General features: G+C 30.9%; 1 protein-coding gene and 1 pseudogene across 2 annotated transcripts; both read left to right on the top strand.

The window, feature by feature from the left end:
- The first annotated feature begins 2,805 nt into the window (after window positions 1-2,805).
- LOC111035646 lies at window positions 2,806-5,096 on the top strand (annotated as a pseudogene).
- Window positions 5,097-10,190: 5,094 nt separating this feature from the next.
- LOC111035611 (multidrug resistance-associated protein 4-like) lies at window positions 10,191-22,256 on the top strand. Of its 2 annotated transcripts, XM_022317289.1 has the most exons (27): window positions 10,191-10,269; window positions 10,349-10,447; window positions 10,546-10,629; window positions 12,244-12,354; window positions 12,438-12,572; window positions 14,810-15,020; window positions 16,229-16,451; window positions 16,551-16,707; window positions 16,794-16,932; window positions 17,203-17,313; window positions 17,425-17,712; window positions 17,908-18,072; window positions 18,154-18,275; window positions 18,345-18,442; window positions 18,506-18,591; window positions 18,678-19,069; window positions 19,156-19,442; window positions 19,517-19,596; window positions 19,684-19,837; window positions 19,938-20,044; window positions 20,133-20,256; window positions 20,334-20,504; window positions 20,573-20,700; window positions 20,761-21,006; window positions 21,107-21,279; window positions 21,363-21,603; window positions 21,675-22,256. In XM_022317289.1, the coding sequence occupies exons 2-27, from the start codon at window positions 10,440-10,442 to the stop codon at window positions 21,714-21,716; spliced, it is 4,083 nt and encodes a 1,360-aa protein (XP_022172981.1). In that variant the 5' UTR covers window positions 10,191-10,269; window positions 10,349-10,439; the 3' UTR covers window positions 21,717-22,256. The 2 variants fall into 2 exon arrangements, with proteins under 2 accessions (XP_022172981.1, XP_022172982.1); XM_022317290.1 differs by lacking the exons at window positions 10,191-10,269; window positions 10,349-10,447; window positions 10,546-10,629 and having other exon boundaries at window positions 12,243-12,354; window positions 12,415-12,572.
- The last annotated feature ends 1,423 nt before the right edge of the window (window positions 22,257-23,679 follow it).

Raw genomic sequence — 23,679 nt, 5'->3', positions numbered from 1 at the left:
CAATATTATCCTTTTCGACCAACTCTTTAAAATGCAAATATTGGATAATTCTTTCTCATTGCTCATCTAGATCATTAATGGAATTACAGTTCCATGTTTAAAGTTGGTAAGTTTCGTAGTTTTTAAAATGTACCAATGAATGAGTGAGTGAGTGGTTTTTGGCGTATCTCCTATTGGCTATTATCTATGTTTAAAAGGATAAGGTGACTGTCTGGCAGACTGATCTATCAACTCACAGCCCAAACTACTGGACGTATCGGGATCGACCACGTTCGACCAGGCAGTTTTATGTCGTCGTCACTATAGCTTGATATACGACGGTACGAACGGCTCGCTGAACCAGACCAGAGCACCAGACTAATAAGGGCTTCGCCGCCGCGGGAAACAAGGTCGTACGATACCCGGAAACCGATGGATTAGGCAAGGCTCCTGGGATAGCGATAGTCGTGTGGAGCTCGACCTTGTCCCGTTATCTCGGCAAAAAATAGCATATTTGGTACATGTATATACTATATATGTATGTGTCCGACCGTCCCAGCGTATCAGTCACCAACAAATAGTATGGAAAAGTCCTATGAAATTGAATGCACGTGCGGGAGTTATTTATTTATTTTATACATTGGCACTCACATTAATGATCACTTACTACGCCGCGCATGTTGTTTTACACGACTCGATGGCATACACATAGAAAATTGCCTATATTAAACTCCTTAGAAACGATCGGTATTCATACTCCTAAAGAAATTAAGCAACAATACAAAGAAATCAAGAAAACATGTAATTATAGCATGTCCTTACCCGTAAAATATGCAGACATATGCAAAATAAGGTTTCATATTTTAACTACAAATAAGTCTAAACAAATTTTGGTGAATCCATTTTTTTTTTACAGTGGCTATAACATAAAAAAAACACGCAAATGGATTACATTTGCAGTCCAGATTATCAGTTTCTACTGTTATTTGTTTTTAATTACAATAAAATATTCAAAATTAATTGATGGGAATTCATTAATTTACCGGCGATTGGAGAAATTTCAATATCATAAGCATCATTAAAATACTCATTAAAAATTAATGTTACTTTTTGGTAAACTTTTCTTTTTTGAATTACAAGTAGGTACTTTAATACAAACTTATGTGGTTCCAACCTTATATTACATTTGCAAGTTTTTTAATGGAACAAAAAATGATTTATTGATAGTAATTGAAAAAAAAACTTTAAAGAATCTAACATTTTTAATTTCTATAAATGTCTCAAATAGAGTCAAGCAATTTTTAAACTTTTATTATAATACATGTGAAATGGTCATAAATCATAATAAAACTTTTGGTGGAAATTTATAGTATCTACGGTTATAGCTTGTCGAGTTACGCCAAAATGACAAAATTGAATTGTCAAATACTGGAGTTATTTAGTGTAAAAAATCCGGTTGTTCATCAATTTTTTACTTTTGACCTTCTTAATTAACTGGATATATTATATTTCTTAACTTCTTTCTTCCCGACCAAAAACTGGAAACTGGTTGGGAAGTGTTTAACATAATACTGACACCGTACCAAACCAATGTCGTTTTGTGTCTGAATATTTTTTTCTTATTCTTGTTTATGTTGATAATAACTCATCAGGTTATTAATTAATAATTTTTGTTTAATACAAATCATTTAATTCAACAACTCAACGCATTTTAAGGTAATCACGCTACTCCCTAAGCCACAACATGGCGTAGATGGTCGTGACGAAGATATGGCTCTAGCCAGTTACGCGTCAGGGCGGGTAGGGTCTTAGAACTAGACGGAAAAAGAAATTTAAATATATCAAGTCAAAGTAACCAGTTTAGCGATGGACACACAAATCTTTGATCATAATATATACCCTATATGCAGCTTATATTTAACCTTGTACAAGATTGATTATATATTTTTTTTGATTCCGATACTGTAAATAAATCGGAGACTCATTGTATTTATAACAACATAATAACTTAAATGTTACCTTACATTTTTTTTATTTTTTCAAAATGTTGATTTTGGAACTTCTTTAGCTGTTATTCAATTCTATAAAATATTAGCCAATGTTAATCACCTTGAATTATTGGTTAAAGACAAGTGCACAATAGCTACATTTTTTTTCTTGACTTTTTCGGCAAAATTGTGTATGATATCTTCGTAGTTTATTTTTGAGCCAAGCTGATTTTCAATTGTTAAAAGCGCAAGTAAATTAAACCATTCTCTGCCTGTTGATGCATTCTATCGAATCTTAAGAGGACCGTCGTACCCGAATATGTTGTATCCATCTTACTAACGCAAAGATACTATACCAAAATGTTTATCCAGCAGTTCCAATTTTGTATTGTTACCTTAAATATTAGGATAAATTGACTTATTATCAAACATAAATGTAAAATAATTATCTGTTTTTCCCTCATGATTTTTTAAGATATTTTAATTTTTAAGTGAGTTCTGAGTAAACATGTAAAATAATAATATTTGAAAATATAATATAATTCACTTGAAAATTAAAACGAAAGAACACAGATCATTTAAAGTTGATAATTAATTAACTCGTTCTAATATTTAAGATAACTATACAAAATAACTGTTGGACGTAAATTTTGATGTATTAGTATGCTTTAGTAAGGCGAAGATTACACACGCGGGAAGACATGCGGTGATTGACTGCACAAAAAACTCATCAAGCAATAAAAGTATTTATAAAAATATTTATAGTATATAGTTTATATATATTTATGTATAATATTTATATAGCTCCATAGTTTTAATGGAGGCATCTTGATTTCCATTCGACAAAAACTATTTACTCAAAAACCAGTTGTTGACTACCCTTCGACAGCAACACTAAACATTTAATTTTTTTTTAATGTTTTTTTAATAAATGTAATAATTTTACCTGACCTTGGGTGTCCAGGCTTCCGGACCATAATACTCACTGGCCACGCCCCCTTGATATAGTTATATAGAGATTGCATTTCAATAGAGTAATTCCATTTGACATCCACGAGCTTCAGCTCTCAGCGCTCCGATACCAAAGCATCACTCATTTGTATTTAAGATACCTCTTGTACTTTACAATCAAACTTAAAAAATACTTCGTGGTACAGGCCGGCGTGTAACCGTACTATTTAATGTCATTCTATTCATTCATCAGTTCCTAAATAGAAATTCGCCCAGTTTTACGTAAGTTTTGTATTCGAGCGATGCGTCTTAAAACTATGTCAGCGTGGCTACTTTTGCTACTGTTCACGTTCGTCTGTAGTAGTTCGGCGGCAGTGGAGGTAGGCGATGGAGGCCTTCTCCTGACACCCCTAATACGGGCTGGTCGAATCGACGAGGCTCGGGCTGCGTGCAATGTGACACCCCTGAAGGCGGCTATCGAGAGCTACTCCGGTTACCTGACCGTGGACGAAGCACACGGTTCCAACTTGTTTTTTTGGTTCTTCCCGGCCGTGAGTGTAAAAGCGGACGCGCCTGTTCTGCTGTGGCTACAGGGAGGCCCAGGCGCGTCAAGCCTGCTCGGCGTGTTCAATGTGAATGGCCCATTCTCGGTGTGTAAAAGCTGTGAAGGTGAGCTCCATTTGCGTGACCACGCGTGGACAAGTACTCACTCGGTGCTATACGTGGACAACCCAGTGGGAACAGGCTTCAGCTACACTGGTAATGATTCCGGTTACAGTACCAGCCAAACAGACGTCGCCCGGAATATGTACTCCGCCTTGGTGCAGTTCTTCGAACTGTTCCCCGAGTACCAGCACAACGATTTCTACGTGACCGGCGAGTCGTACGCGGGCAAGTACGTGCCAGCCGTGTCATACTTCATTCACCAGAACAACCCCGGGGCCAAGGTCAAGATCAACCTCAAGGGGCTGGCTATTGGTAACGGCCTGGTCGACCCTCTCAACCAGCTGTTCTACAGCGAATACTTGTACCAACACGGTCTTATTGACGGTAACTTCATATTATTATGATTTTTGGTACTTTATGTCTCCTATGTTGTTTCCATACAAATAATAATTTAGAATGAATCAGATAAAAAAATCATTAAATCATTAATATTCCAAACACTTATACCCACGTGGTTAAAAGACAAAACTTTCTTAAGAAGAAAATATTTATAATATCGATTTAAAACGGTTACAGAATACGGAAAGGACAGATTCGAATAAATCGATAATGTTATTCACGCTCAGATTCTCGGCGGCGACTACGAGGGTGCGTTCCGGACGTTCGACGAGATGTTGAACGGCAGATTATACCCCTACCCAACATTGTTCCAGAACCTGACTGGTATGCGATACTACTACAACTTGCTGTTGGATCTACCACCGCCGTCGGAAAATGACTGGAAGGCGTTCGTGCAAAAGCCGTCCGTGAGGGCCGCGCTGCACGTAGGCCAACGGCCGCTGAACAACTTTCATTTGGTCTATCAACACATGTTTGGAGACTTGATGCATTCGGCGGCCCTGTGGTTGTCCGCCCTATTGGACGCTGGACGCTACCGGGTTCTGTTGTACAGCGGGCAGCTCGACATCAAGCTTCATCACCGGGGCAACATGCGCATGGCCCAGTCGCTCGAGTGGTCGGGAGCGGAACGATTTCGTAAAGACCCGGTGCGCACTATTTGGCGGGTTTGCAAAATTAAGGATCCATGCGAAAGCGGAAACGAAACCATTGTGGCGGGTTACGTGACGGCGTCTGGTCCGCTAACCGTGCTGTCTCTCAAGAATGCCGGTCACCGCGTGCCAGCCGATCAGCCAGTATGGGCTCTTGACCTCATCAACCGGTTCACAGCAGGCAAAACATTTTGAACAACAGTAACCGGTTACCATCGTTCAGTCGACACTTGATAGCAATATTTTACTAATCGAGATATTAATCACCCAAAAATTATATTAGGGTAGCTTAAAACTATTAAAATTACCTAAGCAATTTTAGAGCCACGAAGGGCTTTGTCCCTCACTCTCCTCATAATATAAAGATGCTTCTCCTAATACCCGTTATTATTTTATATCTCATTAAGAAAACAAAATAAATTAATATTTATAAGCAATCAATATTGTAAGTGTAGGGGCCATATAGTAGGGCTGTGAATTTGTAAGAAAATTCATACTTTTTAGCTTATTGTAAAACATAAAATTCTTAACACAAAGTTCGAATTAGGTACATACCAACTTAACTTAAAATCTTCATTGCATTTAGGTCTATTTTTCATTCTTTATTACGTTTTGGTTATTTTTTACAAATCCTATTTATGAAAATCTTTTGAACATTTTATGAAATATTTTTTAATTTTTGTCATTTACTTACGTTTTTGTAAATGGTTTAAAAATGAAAATATAGTTTTTCCCTTAATACAGCTTGCTAGATCCTAACAAATTTTATATTTTGAATCTTGAATTTATTTTTCTGGGTGTATATACAATGTATACTATACGGACAATGCATTTTTAAGTAAATTTTTTAAGAATAAAAATGCTTTTTAAAGGTTTTGTTGCTGCATTAAATCCATTGCTATAACAACCTATATAATAACATTTTGCAAATCAAATTAAGTTTTTCAATGTTATTTATAGTTATATAACCTTGTACAGAGAAACATTTATATAATAAAGTCTCATATGGTCTTATGACCAAAAAAAAAATTGTATTATGGAGAATTTCGTAAAACTAAAATTAAATACATATTATTTTGGTTATCAAAAGTATTTAGTTAAACAGAACATATTGTTAATTAAAAGTTATTTATAGAGGTTTCACTGTAATCATACTACAAAATACAAATATGTAATAATTATGCTAGACACTTATATTTTTCAACATATTTATTTTAAATAGTTTCATTATCATGATAATAAAATTAAATATAAGGACTACCCTATGGACTACCTGTAACCATATAGCTATATGTCTTTGTATACCTATAGATATATGATAATTGATAGTAGTCACGATGCGTTTATTATTATTGTTTTTTACAAGCAATTTTTCGTTTTTAATATTGTTTATAATCTAATGAACGAAACTAGAGAGTTAGTCATTCAAATACTCTCGAGGGAAAAAATAGTCTCAGAATTGCGTCAACGCGATTATAAAATGTACAATATTAATTATGATGTATTCATATTATTATTTATTATGTATTTTTTTTTATACACATATTCGAAAACGTTGCTTAAATATTTAATATTTACTATCATGCCATAGACTTTTTAATAATACAAATATTTCCAGAATGAATTTTATTCGAAATGTATTAACTAAAATTTTTTTTATATTTTATAACCATTAATATAGAGTATTAATTAATCACATCTACAAATGTTAATCTACTGTTTTTTTTATTAAAAAGTATAACATTTGAACTCAATGTAAATAAAACCGGTTTCTTTATTAATCGCATCTGTATAGACAACACCCTCGTGACGAAGCAACATCCTCATGCCTTCACGGAACACCCATTTCGGCCAAGCACAATATATTTCACGATGTTTCATATAATCATATCAATTTAAATTTTAAAATAAAAGTCATTTGTAAAGTTTAATATATACCTAACTGATATAATAACATTTGTCTCACCTTAATCGTATTTGAATATTATACGTTTTTTGCGTGTTATTCATAAAATGTTGATATTATCTTGTCCGTTGTCGAGTGTTGTAAAAATAAATCGACTTTTAATTTTTATAAGTAAAGCTCATGTTGCATTATTGTTGCTGCCCGTTTTTTCGAATAGATTATCATAATTAGCTAGACTAGTAAGAATAGTTCAATTTTTTTTTTATGAAAAGCCTTCTGTCGTAGACTATTATGACTCAACAATTACAATATTAAGGATACATTCCATGTAACAATATTACTCATCATAAAAGTAGTAATAGCAATAAATATATATAGTAATAAAATAAATAGTTGAAAATATTGAAGGCTGAGAAGTAGATAAGGTGCAGTTTAGTTTATCTAGAACCATCGAAAGTCACTTAATTAATGGACTAACGATGTTTGACATTTCGATGATAATTTTGGATAGTTTATCTGATGGATCACATGGTGGTTAATTGGCTGTGACGGCAGCGTTAAGTACTATGATGATTAGAACTGCAATGGTTCTCAAAAAGTAGTAAGTACGGACTTGGTTGGCCTAGGAGGGGAAATTGATTTTATTCCCAACTTGCGTTTTTTGTATAAGGTGGCGTGATTTTTGAAAACTAAGCAGCCTTTATAAGATGATGTGTGCGCACCTGCGCAGAGAGCACATTTGGCAGGAATACTGTCTTTGGAATACGTTTCTGATAGATGTTCATCACCGTATTTGACACAGCGAGGTTTGTGAGAACAAAACGTTTTTGTGTGACCGTAAGCTGGTGTGAGACATACGTGGTTTTTTGACCACAGGTGTGTAATAGCTTGGTAATGTTGAAAATGTCCGCGTTATTATTTTTAATATTAAGGACAACGAAAAATAACGGCGATTTGTTCTTTTTGGTATTTTCAGCATGTCTAACCGAGTGGCCAAGCTCGGTTAGAACATCGTCGCATCGATAACATCAGAACTTGGTGTAGAGTGACGTAAGTTTCTGATTACAATCCTGAGAGGGCGAGCATGTATGGAAATCAGTGGCTGAACTCGACAGGTGATCAAGTATTATTTTAGTGTTATTCGGCTCTTTAGGTCGAACGATTAGATATGATGACATGGCCTTGCAAGTGAAACCTTTAATATTCTTGAGTTGTGTTAATTTGTTTTTAAATGAGGAGAAATTTGTTACGTTTTTAATATAGATAGGTTGAGCACGGGTTGCATTATTGACGTTGTCGATTTGAGTCTGATTCTAGTTACAGTTAAGTGATTAGGAGTAGCAAATACGCTATCGCATGAATCATCGTCAGAACTTAGAATCGGTTTGAAGAAACAAATGTTTTTGACTTCTTGTCAGAGGGTCCTGGGGAGGTAGACGAAGCAGATATGTTTCGTTTGCTGCCCAGAGGGCCCTAATCATGTCGAATTTTACCTTCCAGTACTCACGTACCATACATGTTGTAAGGCATGGTTTATTGCTGTAATGAGATAGCCGATAGCCGGACCTTGAACTTTGAGTACAGTTGCAAGTGAAAAATGCTAGCGACAGTCCGATAAACCCGGACTGAAGTTCAATTTTATTTGCATAAATATAATATTATACCATGGTATACACAAATACATAGTAACCTTATAACAGTAACTTCTATATAAAAATACTACAAAATATAATACTATATTTTCCCCTTTTTAAATATTTGTTTGAATATTTTCTTTGTGAACAATCATTAAATATAATTAAAAATAAATGCATACAACTGGCCTCTTGGGTTAATATTCGAAAATACAAAATGTATGAATATAAAACGTACAGATACATCAAACCTTGTATAAAAGTTAAGTAGAATAATACTTAAATTATTATTTTATGGAGTGAAAAATATGAGTAAAAACCTAAAAAAAAAACCTGTGAGTATGGAACGATAAAATTAGAAATTATATTTTTTAATGACTGTAAAAGTTAAACAAACATATTATATACAATTTACTCTCTTATGTAATATTATAATATAGCTGTAAAATAAAACAAGTTAGAAAAGCTCATTCTGTGATTTGCAAGCGTACATAATGTACAATGCCGTTCGGATTTTGCGACCCTAACTTATTAAAATTATCTTCCATTTAACCATGTAATTATTTATTTTCATTTTTTCTCTCTTCTTAATAACAAACCCGTGATGTCCCTTAAGCAGGCCTCGGACCTAACTTAACTAGACCAGAATATGCGTCTCATATTTTAATACAGCACAATAAACTATAATTCCATATTATACAAATTAAAAATAGTTATTTGGTACCTACTTGTTTAATATTGGCTTCTACGAATCTATATTAAATACTAATATTTTGATGTTTTTTTAATACTAGCTCCTATGAATTTACTTTGACTAGGACCACTGTTATAAAACCTTAATACAAACAATTGTAATTACAAATTGACAAGTGTAAACTAAAGAAAGTACACAACATTGGTATAAAGTGTTTTACACTTATGTCTTATATTTAGAAACCTAAAATTATTAATGACAAATGTTTCGAAGTGTCTAACGTTAAAAGTTAAACTTATTTTTCATCAGAAATAATACATTAATAATAATTTTTTAATTTTATAAACCATTAAATTGCATGATTTAGTATGGCTGCGATGATAAATTAAATTAAAATAACTAAAGTTTTCTGTGTTGGGTAACTGAAAAGTACTTGTTGTTCTTACAGTAGCCACGGAGTAACACTGTTTTTAAGCGCATAATATTTTATAGGCACCATACACATGTTCCAATACTCCGGTCACTCGAGTGGTCAGAAGTATGCGCAATTAATTAGCATGTTCATTGTTCGTGAACAAAATAAAGCAGCGATGGTATAACCATTGATTAAATGTGTTTGATTCAATCACGCTTGGGTCGTGCGGTCAAAAACGTGGTTCATCTCGTGATTCACGCCCCGTGTAAACCTAGTTTAAGAGATATCCCGATAACTGCAGTTAATCATTTTGTAATTAATATTAACACCAATAGTATCTATTATAATTTCGGCGACTCAAATAGGTAAAACAGACGGTCGTACATCGTAGATTAATAATTGTATTTAAGTGTGGGTAATTAAAATATTCTGGTTGTCAATTTTATTTTGATAACCTATCAACCACTCATGCTCGCGGTTTTTACTGGCATGCAGTATGTACAGCATGTGCAGGATGAAAGCTTATTGAGAGTGTGAGCGTATCCATAATACCTATACCATAATAATTGCAGGTACACTAAAAAATTCCAAAAATCAATAGGTGTTTGAGTAAATGCATAACTAAAGGAAAAAATGGGAATGAGATGCTAAACAAAATAGATCAGATTTGATATCTGTTACATTATACTGGGTCGTTATTGCTATATCCCGTAACCGTAACAAACTCTACAAAAATTGATCATACTCAAAATGTTTCTTTAAACCGTTTTTAGAAATATCATAGTCTATACTTTGCCTTTTATTATACACTATTTATACCATAACATGGGGGGGGGGGCACTGATTGGTTCATACTAAGTATAGTATTTATTGTTGCAGTAGGTATTCTAAATGATGAACACTGATTAAATACTACAAATAAAACTGGCTATGGGAAGTGGGAATAATCAGTGCGTTCTACTCTCAGTTACCTACTTGACAATCGTCGTAAGTGTACCTACATTAATGAATTGTTTGTAATCGAAATACCTACTTAACATTATTTTTTTTTAAATGCCTTCACAAGGAACACAATTTAACACTAATAAATAATATTCATCACAAATAAAAAAACGAATTAAACAACCATACTGGGTGTACTCTTTAGTCTTCACATTATGTACCGGTAAGTTATGAAATAGGTATACTCAAATATTAGATCTATAGTCTACGCTAATAAATAACAACCAACTCAATTTGTATTTACTTGTTTTATTATTTAAGGGAAATACTGAAGGCAGATAGTAAAGTAAAACGTCCTGACAACCCGAGGAGTAATGCAAATATTTTTGAAATCATCACATATAGGTAAATAAATTTAAAAAATACACTTGCATTATAATAAGGAAATTACAGATATCAACAGACTGGCATTTAAAAAATAAGTAAATGATTTGTTTATGGTTGGTGTAAAACTACTAAACATTTCAAATATAAATCATGATGTTCTGATTTCGATTAAATTAAAATATATATTGCTAAATTTCATTATAACTGATGAATATAAATTGTTCGTAGGTGCCGCTTCTTGAAAACTGTCCAACCCCATAGCAACTAGAACAGGCAATTGAACATTTACAAAATATAAAAAAAATTCACGTATTTCCCCTCTACAATTTTATCTTACTTCCAAACACATTTTGTTTTAGTAAAAATCATTTAACATATTTTTGTATTCCAATATAAAAAGTTACTATTTTAAACTTTTCGATACCAAATAATTTTTTATCGACGTAAATAGATTTAAAAAATTAAGGGTGGTCCAAGTGAAGATAGTCTAACTTTTTGGTAACAGAGATTTCCAAATAAATATTTTAACAAATAAACGAATTTTGTTTTTCACAATTTTTTTCTAAAAGTACTGAAAATTCTGAATTATGATCTATACTTAAAGTACTTACTGGATCAAATTTCTACTTTGTACATCCAGTTCAGATGATTAGTATATTTTTTCTGCTAGAAAAACAAACAAACAGTGTAATTACGTTCAGAATCTAAAATAAAAAAAATAATCTTCCCTAGAAAAGAACCTAATATATATACATATATTAGATATATACATATTATATAGTATATATTATACACATATTCCAAACAGTGCAACCTATAAGCATAACATATTCGAGACAGTTTAAATTGTAAAATAATTTTTACTAATATAAAATGTACACATAGGTTTAATAATAATTTTGAATAATTTAAATGGTTTGGTATCAAACTGAGTAGTTATATTATTATTGTCAGATACTATTGTGAGTTGTACAGATTAATAGTACCGATGTATACAAGACTACGATAAATCTAGTTTGATACGTTTTTCAGATAAGATTGGATTAATATACGAATTGTCAAGCAAAGTATCCAAACACTTCAAACACAAAAAAATATACTTAATTTACATATTATAGGCTCTATACGTTTTGAAGTTTGAACGCCGCGCCGTGCTTATAGTGATTAAATATACAGATTATAATGTTAGACAATTTATGTGGATATAAGTACCTAAGTAGTAAATATGAGTACATTTTATGTTTCGTTTCTTGATGGTTGGTGTTTATATAATATGTGTCTTACTTAATACTACAAAACAATATTTTATAATACCGATACAATAAAATTATACATAGTAAAATGTAAATTAAATTACATTTACATTGGTTACGACTGCGAGTTAAACAACTAATAATTTAAAAATTATAATTTATTTTACAGCTAGTATTAAACATAAGGAAACACTATACATTTACATGTACATGCGTTTTCATTGAGCTTCCTTTATTTTCTAAACCAGTAAATGTGGTTATGATAAAATGCTTTTATAATGTTTAAATTAAGTATCTATAGTATATACATATATTACCATACACATATTTATAAAAAACATAATTTTACCGATTTTTAATTATTATATGATTTATTTAGCTGGATGTCAAACCTATTCGAAATAGGACGACATAGGGATTTAGTTGAAACAGATTTGTATACGACATTAGACGATCACACAGCATCAGTATTAGGCGACCAATTAGAAAAGTAAATTAATTTTAAATTATAATACTATAATGTTTTTTCAAATACTTTAAAGTAAAATAGTATTTGTTTTGGCGCATATTTAGGACATGGAGATCGGAGTTAGCCAATGCATATTCAGTGAATCGAAAGCCGACATTGTTAAGAGCTTTGATCCGAATGTTTGGTGCAAAATATATGTTTCTCGGATTTGTAATTTGCATACTTGAAGTTATTTTTAAGTAAGAAGTTTCTTTTTTTCCTAGTTAACTTACACTAATAAACAAAAATAATTAGGAATATAAAAAAACGCATGGCTTTACCAGTCTCACCAGTTTTTTCCAAGTTAAGTCATTGTTTTCCAGAGCCTATACTGATTTATGGAGTCATACGCTTGTCTGAAATCGATAAATAATAGGTACATATCTATGTCGTGACTTTTTTCTACTACTTGCTATAATGTGTGTATTTGATCAACTATCAATTTCCCTGGCGTAAATCATAACTAATATTCTCCTATTATTTCATTTGAGTATTATTTGATTTGGTTCAATATTATTGATACTATTTTGTAAGATGTGTTTAGTGAAGATATACCTCTTTAATTCTGGCAAACCATAGGGTCTTACTTTTGTGAATCAGGCATAACACTGACAAGTGCCATTTTTTTTAGATTTCTTCTTGTCCCCATACAATATCTATAAGCCGTCTTAGCTGTACCATTAGGTATTTTCCTCCCTCTTTCGGCAGCTCTGCAATAATTGCATTTCCTCCTGGTGCCTTTCCATTTTTCAACATATCTACTGCCCATCTCACTTCTTCTGTCGTCTGTTCAACTACCTTCTGTTCAACCGTGCTAATGTTTTCTTCCGTGCCTTTTCCTTATCCATTATTAGTCATCCCTCTCCGTTCTTTATAATTGTTGATTTTGCCTTAAATCCAACCTTAATCTTATTAGCCTTCTCAAAAAAGAGTTTATGTTATTTTTGTAGCTATTCTCTATTACTTCAAGTCAAGAGTTTTCCCATGTCCTTTTTTCCTTCTAAATATTTGCTTTGTTTCTCGTCTCTTAATTGCGATTAATCTTCTATTCTAATCACTTGGGTATTTTAGCATTTTTGTTCTTGCAATATCTCTTTCAGTATTTGTTATTTTACACTGTTCATCAAACCATTTTTTAGTTGTTATTCTTTCTTAAAATCCTTGGACTCCTGTGTCCACCGTTTTTACTGAGTTTCCAGTTTCATTCCATAGAGCATCTGCGTTGTTTGTTTCCTCTATTAGACAAAAGGTTTATTTTAATTTATTCTTGTATTGTCTTTTTATCTCCTGATTTTACAAGCCATCTGTGTTGAATCTTTTGATAGTGACGGTCACCGTTCACCATTCCACTGATAAACATAGTTTGGTTTTTGCTCTTACTGTAAAATGGTCTGACATTACGCTGCTACCTCTCAAGCTTCGAACATCAGTGATGCATATCTTGATCCGTCAATCAACTTTAACATGGTCTGTTTGGTTCCTTATATGTCCTGATGGTGAAACCCAGGTTTGGAAATGTGGTGCTACTTACTACCATATTTCTACTTTCTAGTCATAGCAAAATTTACTAATTATTATACCATTATCGTTTGAGGCTCTATGCAGACTCTCCTTCCTAATTGTTGGTATGTATATTATTTTCTCTCCTATTTTTGGATTAAAATCCCTCAGTAGGATTTTCACTTTGTTGGTCGGTATCAAGTCACACACATTATCTAAGTCTTCGTAGAATATATTCTCCGCCTCTTTTTCTTTGTCTTCAGTTGAAGCATACCCGTTAATCAATACCACGTTAAACCATTGGCATTCCAGTTGAATATAGCTGATTCTGTCATTCACTGCCTTAAACTTCTTGACTCTAGGTAATATCTTGTAACTTACAATGAAACCAATGCCCAACTGCAGGTGCCCAGTACCCCTGCTATTACCGTCCAATTTCCAGTTTTTAAGCTTCTTCTTCCCGGTCACCTCAATCGCAATAATGTTCAGCCGATATCGTTCAAATTCCAATATCGCTGTCGTCAAATATCCAGACCTTTATAACGTTCGTACATTCCAAGTTCTAGTCATAAAAGCCTTAGGTTCCACATTTTTCATACGAGGCATATTATTTGGTTGTTTCGTAACCAAGTTTTTGACACTGTAGGGGGTTAGCTCTACGAGAAACCTCTTTATAGAGAGTTTAATGGTAACTGAAGTCCGCAGGTTCGTTAGGCCCTTACTCTATTCAGAGTATCTCACGGGGTAGTTAAAATATTATTAAAACAAATTGCTCACGAGCCACCACTGGTAATATATTATAGTTAATAATCATAACATTAGGTGAATTCCGGAGTAAATACAATGGAAATGTAACTATAACTATTGGATTCTTTTAAAATTAAATGTACTAGACAAAGACAATTAATTAAATTTGTAATTTGCATCATTGTTACAGAATATCTCAACCTATATTAATTGGTGAACTATTGGAATACTTCAATCCCGATAAAACCAAAAATGCTGACATAATATATACATACATATGCGCATCTGGTTTAATATTTAGCTTATTTATAACAACAAATTTACACTATTTAACGGATCAAGAAGTTTTAAACGAAGCATTGAAGGCACGAGTTGCATGTTGTTCTATAATTTACAGAAAGGTAAACCTATAAAATATTCTTTAAATTTAACATTATTATACCGTAAAGGTGTTTACCAGTGATTTCTAGCCAACGATCCATAGATAATGTTTTAAAGGATATATTTTTGAAATATCATTTGGAAAATATACAGAAAAAACTAATGTAAACATTTGATGAATGTTTTATGTATCTGTAGCTATTCATATTTGAATTACAACAAAACAAGAAAATGAGAAATCATTAGTTTACGGGTGAACACTAAATAGGTACCTAATGTCGTAAAATGTTGAAATTCTTATAAATTTTTTTTATGAAGATGGAAAAACTTAAGAGGCATCTTGTATTTTTTTTAAATTTCATACGGCTAAAATATTGCTAAAAAACAGAACCAAAAACATAAAATTGAAATACCTAAATAGAACAACAACAACAAAAAGAAGAAATAATATAATTAATAATTAAACTATGATAAATAACAATATTAATATTAATAATATAGGAAAATATATTTAAAGGTGAATCAATCTTAGACAGTTTAATTATCCATTATATCTTGTTTGTAGACACTTTTCTACAACGTGTCTGATAGTTTGTATTGTTTGTAATTGTCCTCAGTCACAATGCGGTGAGTTTTTCATTTTCCATTTATGTAGAAGGTAATTGCATTTCACTGCTCTGTCTGTATTCTAATTAGTATAATATTATCTAAACCACTATTAAGATAAAATGTATGTACATTTGATAAAATAATATTATTTCTACTCCAATAATAATGATTGGTGACATTTTTTGACATCATGATTTTCAACTATTAATTTTATTTTATTTTTCTCAAGTCTCGCGGTAAGTGTTGTGAATAAGTATCATCAATCTGTCAGTAATAGAGGTAATTTAAAAGCTGTGTATGTAAAATCCCGATGCATATACAAATATGAATTCAACGTTTTGACTGCTACACAAAAATAATATTTCAAAAATAATTGTATGCACTTTATAACAGTTATGGAAGAGTAAGAAATTAAGTGTTGTCCGAAACAAATAACTTATACCTAATATTAAATGATATATTTCTTGGATGATCACTCTAATGATAATATTCTGTATGAAAATGATTAATATTATTAGAATATTAATTATAAAATACCAACTAATGTCCAGCACGTAAATATTTTGTTTATCTTCATTTTACGAACCAAAAATAATTGTATATGATTGTTTTTACCTAGGCATTATTTCTGAGTAATAAAGCTCTTGATGAAACCACTGTTGGTCAAATGATAAATTTGATATCGAACGACGTAAATCAATTCGACGTATCATTACATAAATTACATTATTTGTGGATTGGACCTCTGCAAACGATAGTGGTTACTTATTTATTGTGGCAGGAAATTGGAGTGTCATCATTAATTGGAATAGCTGCATTTTTTTTTTTTATTCCATTACAAGGTTTGTTATTTATAACAATAAATTATTTTTAACCGATGAACTAAAGCAATTTATTAAAGATTGGTAGTAGATTTTTTGTTTGACTTGCTTAATTTTCAGGTTGGATGGGCAAAAAAATGTCTGAAATCTATTTAAAGACGGCGAAGAAGACCGATGAGAGAATACGTCTAATGAATGAAATCATTTTGGGAATACAAGTGATCAAAATGTACACGTGGGAAAAACCTTTTAGTAAACTTATAGAATATGTGCGGAAGTATGTTTTATACTGTTGTATAATAAGTTACCTATATTTAAATTTGTATAAAATATAGTACATTATTTATGTTTTCCAAAAAATAGGCTGGAAGTTGAACAGATTAAAGGATCGACATTTATCAAATTAATGTCTGTATCGTTTAAAATATTTCAAGTAAAATTTCAATTATTTATCAGTATCATATTGTATATTTCACTTGGAAATCAAATATCTGTGCACAAAGTAAGTATACAATTATTACATTTTACAATTTTAGTTACCTACTAATAACTCATAACACTCTTGAAAAACGTAAGAAAACCAACACCGATGTACATAATAAGCCAAATAATGTTTGTATTGAAACCTGGTTCTGTTAAAACAAATTTGGTATAATGTGCATTTGCAAGATTGATACCAGGCAATAAATAAGTGTCTTCTTAACTTTATTTTATTATTATTATTCATGATTTGATTTATATTAAATAATCTATACTCAATATTTCTTTATAGGTTTATGTTCTTACATCATTATACACTATATTGCATTTTTCAATGGCAGTAAGGTTCTGTGCTAGTTTGTTGTACATTGGTGAATTGATTGCATCCATTAAACGCATCGAGGTATATCCTAATATGTTTATATTTATCTATTTCAAAATATCAGTAATGAATGATGTATCAAAGTTAATGTACACTTAAAAAAGAAAATCTAATTACACGTTTTTTGTTAAGAACTTCTTATTACTTGAGGAGAAAGATCAAATACCAAAATGCTGTTCGAAATCTGACACACTAGTGGAAAATGATGTTATTCAATCACTAATTGCTGATGACAATACTAAAAACGACTGTACAGATATGGAAAATGAAACTGAACTTGATAAAGATAATGGTATAGTTATTTTAAATGCAACTGCAAAATGGACAGATGATCAAAATAGTAACACATTAGAAAAAATCAATTTAACCGTAATACCTGGACGATTGCTTGCAGTTATTGGACCAGTAGGAGCCGGAAAGGTGAATATAGTACAAATAGTGAATACCATATATCTAAGAGGTTCTTTTACTGTCGTTACTACAGGTAATTACAAGAAACAAATCAAAATACAGATTAATTAAAAAAATTGTGCAGATGTTTCATTTTAAAAAATGTTGATAGAACCTTTAATATTTTTTGTACAACATAACACATAAATATCCCATTATATACAGAGTTCATTAATACATGCAATTTTGCGGGAATTGCCCATTTTGGAAGGCAGAATTTCTGTGAATGGTGTGGTATCTTATGCAGCACAGGAACCATGGATATTTTCTGGGTCTGTTAGACAAAATATTTTATTTGGATCGCCAATGGACAAAGAGCGATTCAAACAAGTATAACATACGTCATAGTATTCAACATTATACACTTAATAGAATTTAAGAAAACAGTTAACCGGTATGATTTCTAAATAGGTTATTGATGTATGTGCATTAAAAAGCGATCTTGATCAATTTCCACTTGGCGATGAGACGGTAGTGGGAGAAAGAGGAATAACCTTAAGTGGAGGACAAAGAGCTAGAATTAATTTAGCGAGGTAAATATTATACACTAGAAAGCTAACGAAAATTTTTTATTTAATAATAATTCTAATTGTTTATTTCAGAGCGGTGTACAAACAAGCAGATATTTACTTACTCGATGATCCGCTTTCAGCTGTTGATGTTAGAGTTGGCAAGCATTTATTTGAAAAATGCATTTTAGGTACACTTAAAAATTTTTAAACTGCATAAACACTTATAAGCAAATTTTTTTGTTGATTAACAGACTATCTAAAAACAAAAACATGTATTCTTATTACGCACCAAGTACAATATTTATCTGACGTTGATCAAATTGTTCTAATGGAGAATGTTAGTTAAAGTGTTTAATCTTTAGATTGCTGGATAATTTAATAGTATATTTACCTTAAAGCTTTGTTGTTTATTTTTATTTTCAGGGTAATATAGTAAGTGAAGGATCTTATCAAGATCTAAAATCTTGCAATTTTGACTTTGCCAATTTACTTGGATCTTCCAACGATAATAATATTGAAAATGGAACTGAAACAACTACTATAAAAAATAATAGTGCCCAATCACTCGTGGTTTCTCCTCTGCTTGGACCCAACAACAGAATTATAACATCTAAATACGAGAATCAAAATGGTGATGGCAAATTATCAAAACCTAAAAAAATATCAGAGATCCAGTCTTACAAATGTAATTTCAAGAGTATATTTACATCATACGTTATGGCTGGTGGAAGAATACATAACATACTGTTAGGTATTTTTTTCTGCATTTTTACTCAAGTACTAACTACGAGTGGAGATTTCTGGCTTAGCATTTGGTACTATTCATACGACTATTCTTCAACTATTAATCAATAGAAATATAATTTTAAGAATTTATGTAAACTGTTTATACTATTTTTAGGGTAAATCAGGAAGAATTTAAATATCATAAATTATTGAATATTTCATGCTGTAGTAACAATACATCAGCGACTCGTGATAAATATAGTTCATCATTATTGATCTCAAAATTCCAGAGATATTTTCTTATGATTTATGTCTTATTAACGATTTTCCTGATAGTATCGGTTATCATCAGATCTGCAATTTTCGTCAAAATGACTACAAACGCTTCAATAAATTTACACAATCAAATGTTCTATTCCATTATAAGAACCCCCATGTTTTTTTTCAATACAAATACTTCAGGTAATAAATGTTTTAATTGTCCACGTGATTTACATATAATTGAATAAAATATATTATTATCTTATTTTATGCAGGACAGATATTGAACAGATTTTCTAAAGACATGTCAGCGGTGGATAAAAACTTACCAAATATTTATTTTGAATGCATACAAGTAATACATAAAAGAATAATAATTATAGAATATGCTTCAATGTTTTTTTCTACTACAATTTAAATTTATGATATTTTTTTTTAATAGGTTGCTTTATTAAGTTTGGGAAGTGTATTTATTGTTGTTTTCACTAGTTTATATTATCTTTCAATACCGACCATTATCGCGGGAATTATCATTTACAAACTAAAATATTTTCATCTCAATACATCGCAAAGTGTACAACGGTTAGAAGGAGAAAGTAAGTGTCATATTCAAATTGTAAATTGCAAATGAATGTATGCCTTGTATTTATTGTTTATCTTCAATTAAAAACAATTGTTATGTATAACTATAAACAGCGCGAAGTCCTGTATTAGCTCATATGAATGCGTCATTACAAGGTTTAACAACAATTAGAGCATTTAAAGTAGAGGATATTTTATCTCGAGAATTTGATAAACATCAAGTAAGTTAAAAATATTATTTCACGTTTTTAATAATTCAATATAACGATTATTTGAATGGTTTGAATATATTTTAAATATAACATTTAGGATTTACATTCCTCTGCTTCACATTTGAGTACTTGTTTAAGTCTTGGATTCGGATTTTGGTTGGACATAATCTGTATTATTTATTTGAGTGTTGTGATATCCTGCTTTTTAGTAATTGACAACAGTAAGTTAAACACGTAGATATATTATGATGAATTATAAAGATGTAACTTGAATGAATGAATTATAATTTAATTTTAGACGTCCTCGGTGGAAGTGTTGGTCTAGCTCTTACACAAGTGATTACATTGATAGGTAGAATCGAATTCGGAGTACAACTAACAACATTTTTAGAAAACCAAATGATAAACGTTGAAAGAATATTAGAATATACACATTTACCAATAGAAGAAACTCTTCAATCTTCTACTAGTAAAACTTGATAATTTATTTTATGTAAAATGAATAATTTGTATTTAAATTATTATTTGGTTTTCTAGAAAAACCGAAACCAAAAGGATGGCCTTATTCCGGAAAAATCGTATTCGAACATTTTAATTTGCGTTACAGCCCAGATTCGCCATATGTATTAAAAGATCTAAACGTTCAAATTCAGACAATGGAAAAAGTAGGTGATTTGAGAGTTATTTTAGATGGTTAATAATGATTTTTTTTTATGTTTCTTTAGATAGGTATTGTTGGTAGGACTGGTGCAGGTAAATCATCCTTTATCGGAGCATTGTTTAGATTAGCTCTGAATGAAGGTAAAATCATCATTGATGGCGTAGATATACACGAATTAGAACTCAAAGACCTCAGATCTAAGTTGTCTATTATTCCTCAAGAACCTGTACTGTTTTCCGGAACGATGCGAACAAACTTAGATCCATTTGACGAATACCCGGATCATGCTCTTTGGAATGCTCTAGATGAAGTATGTGTTCTAAATAATTTCACTTAAAACAAAATATTAATTTTATTATTAACTGAAAAATGTGTAATAATAATTATTAATGCATTAAATATTATTATAGGTAGAACTCAAAGACTATATAGAGGACTTGCCCGACGGTTTAAACTCAAAAATGTCAGCGAGTGGTTCGAATTTCAGTGTTGGACAAAGGCAATTAGTTTGTTTGGCTAGAGCAATAGTACAAAAAAATAAGATCCTGATATTGGACGAGGCTACTGCCAATGTTGATCCGCTGTAATAAAAATGTCGAATATTGCAATTTCTTTTATTATCCAAAAGTATATTTTAATCCCACACATCTTAATTTTTATTTACAGGACTGATAAGTTGATTCAAAATACAATTAGGAATAAATTTAGGTATTGCACTGTACTAACAATTGCTCACCGTTTAAATACTATTATGGACTCTGACAAAGTATTAGTAATGGATTTTGGAAAAATAATTGAATTTGACCATCCATATAGATTGTTGAAAAACATTAATGGATTTTTCTACAAAATGGTTGAACAGACGGGAAAGGATACGGCTTACCTTTTACATAATGTGGCATCTGAGGTATCACCAAATACATTTCGTTTTTCAATTTATATTATATTACTAAAAATCTTTGTACCATATTATTTTAGAGTTTTAAAAAAGCCAAGCCTCAAGTTAATGAAGAAATCTAACAGCAATTAAATTACCTATTGAAGAAGTCAGAGTATTCTATTTACTGTTGTATTCAATCACAACTATATTATTATTATATACAGTGATGTAGGTTTGTATAATGTCGTAATATGGGTGCATGGTATTATACACGCTGCATATATTTATTTCATACTATAGTGTTTTACAACAAGTATTATTTGTATAGAATTATTTACAAAATTGTTATTTAATATCTCATTTCTCACTGTTCACTGACTATATTGCTTTTCATAAAAATTGTTTTAATTCCTCTAATTGTTGTCATTAACTTTCAAGGTTGAAACGGCAAATGGATGAGGGATGATTAATCAATTTAAAATGTTGTATTTATTTTAAGCCTTCATTACATTTCAAATCATTTAAAACTGTACAATAGTATCTGCTCATTAAATAATATTATTTTTAAGTAAATGGTAAATGAGATATACCAACTATATAGTTATAATAACTACTTAATGTTTGTAATGGTTTATAGATGTTTTAAAATTAAAAAAAACGGAAGCCAGTCTTGGTAATAATTAATAGATGAGATTAAATACGAAATAAAAAGGTGTAACGGGGGGATTAGGAAGACTATTGCAGTATTACCTTGTGAATTGCACCAAGCTTGATGCGGATGAAGTAAAATGATAAAAGACAGATATTGAAGAACAATAATTGATAAAGAAAAATTTTTTTTTTATTGGATACGCAAGATTTCAACATCTGAGGTCATTGCCTTGCAACAGTTACATATTGGTCTTAAGTGGCCTAGGTAGTAGGTTCTGCCGTAAATTTTAGTTCAAAATACTTTTAGTTTTGGCAAAATTAAAGTTAGTTTACGTTGTCGGTTTTTTTTCTCAAAAAAAAAATTTTACTCTACTAAAAATTGTTTAGATATTGTACGGAATACTTTGTAAAAATTAAATGTTTTATAAATTATTTTAAATTGTAATTAAAAACTTAAAATAATCAACTTTTTCAAATCAAAATTAAAATTAAAAATGGAAAGTGTTTCGTACGATTTACAAACATTCTTCTACTGAATTCGAATTTTTTTCTCAGAACCAAAATCAGACAAAGTTAAGGCTGTTGAAAGATAGTCGTTATTTCGACGTTGTTTCGTAATTTTCGACCAATAAGCAAAAGAAAATATTATACTTCCAGAATTCCAATTATAATTTTGAAAAAATATTTGAATTCCTTATTCTTTTTTCTAGATTATGTAGGAAATGGATTTTCGATGTTTTTTTAGTAACACTAAAGTAAAGGTGGATTTTAAAAATAAAATAAAATACATTTTGTTCCATATTAACTAAACAATTCCAAATGATCGAAACTCCATTTCCTAAATAACCTAGAAAAGTGAACAAGAAATTCAAATATGTTTTCAAATTTAAAATCGGTCTTTTGGTACTGGATGAATTTTTCTTTCACTTTTTGGGACTTTTATGTTGAAACTTTTTTTGATCGCAAAATGTAGTGACATGTGACTGGGCGTATGTACGTTATTGATTTCTAAAAATCTTAGCCTTAGTTTATCTTTAATTTCATAAAGCTTTCGAAGAACTCACACACACTAATGATCAGTTACTACACACACAGTCACAGTACATGACTCACGAAAAATATAGATTATTGCCTAAATTCAACCCCTTCAAAATGGTTCGCTTTCAACAGTTTTAAATTAATCTGTTCTGTAGTTAAAGTTTAAATCATTTTTTTCTTCTATAAAACGTTAAAATCTGTGTACGAACACTAAAATAAAAATTAATTATACACAGTTTTTATGTATGTTTTTGACTTTCTATTGAAGGTCAAAGACATTTATTGTCACAAGGAACTGATCGCCATCGCCACGAATATGTTATTTTATCGTACTAAGTCGTTACATTATTATAGTTGTTTCATACAAAAAAAATATAAAAATATCATTGCACACATTGCGGAATCGGAAACATA

The sequence above is a fragment of the Myzus persicae genome, unplaced genomic scaffold, assembly GCF_001856785.1.
Source record: "Myzus persicae strain clone G006 unplaced genomic scaffold, MPER_G0061.0, whole genome shotgun sequence".
In the NCBI taxonomy this organism is placed as follows: Eukaryota; Metazoa; Arthropoda; class Insecta; order Hemiptera; family Aphididae; genus Myzus; species Myzus persicae.
Note: the sequence above shows the minus strand (reverse complement) of the source record. Positions and strands in the feature narration are given on the sequence as shown.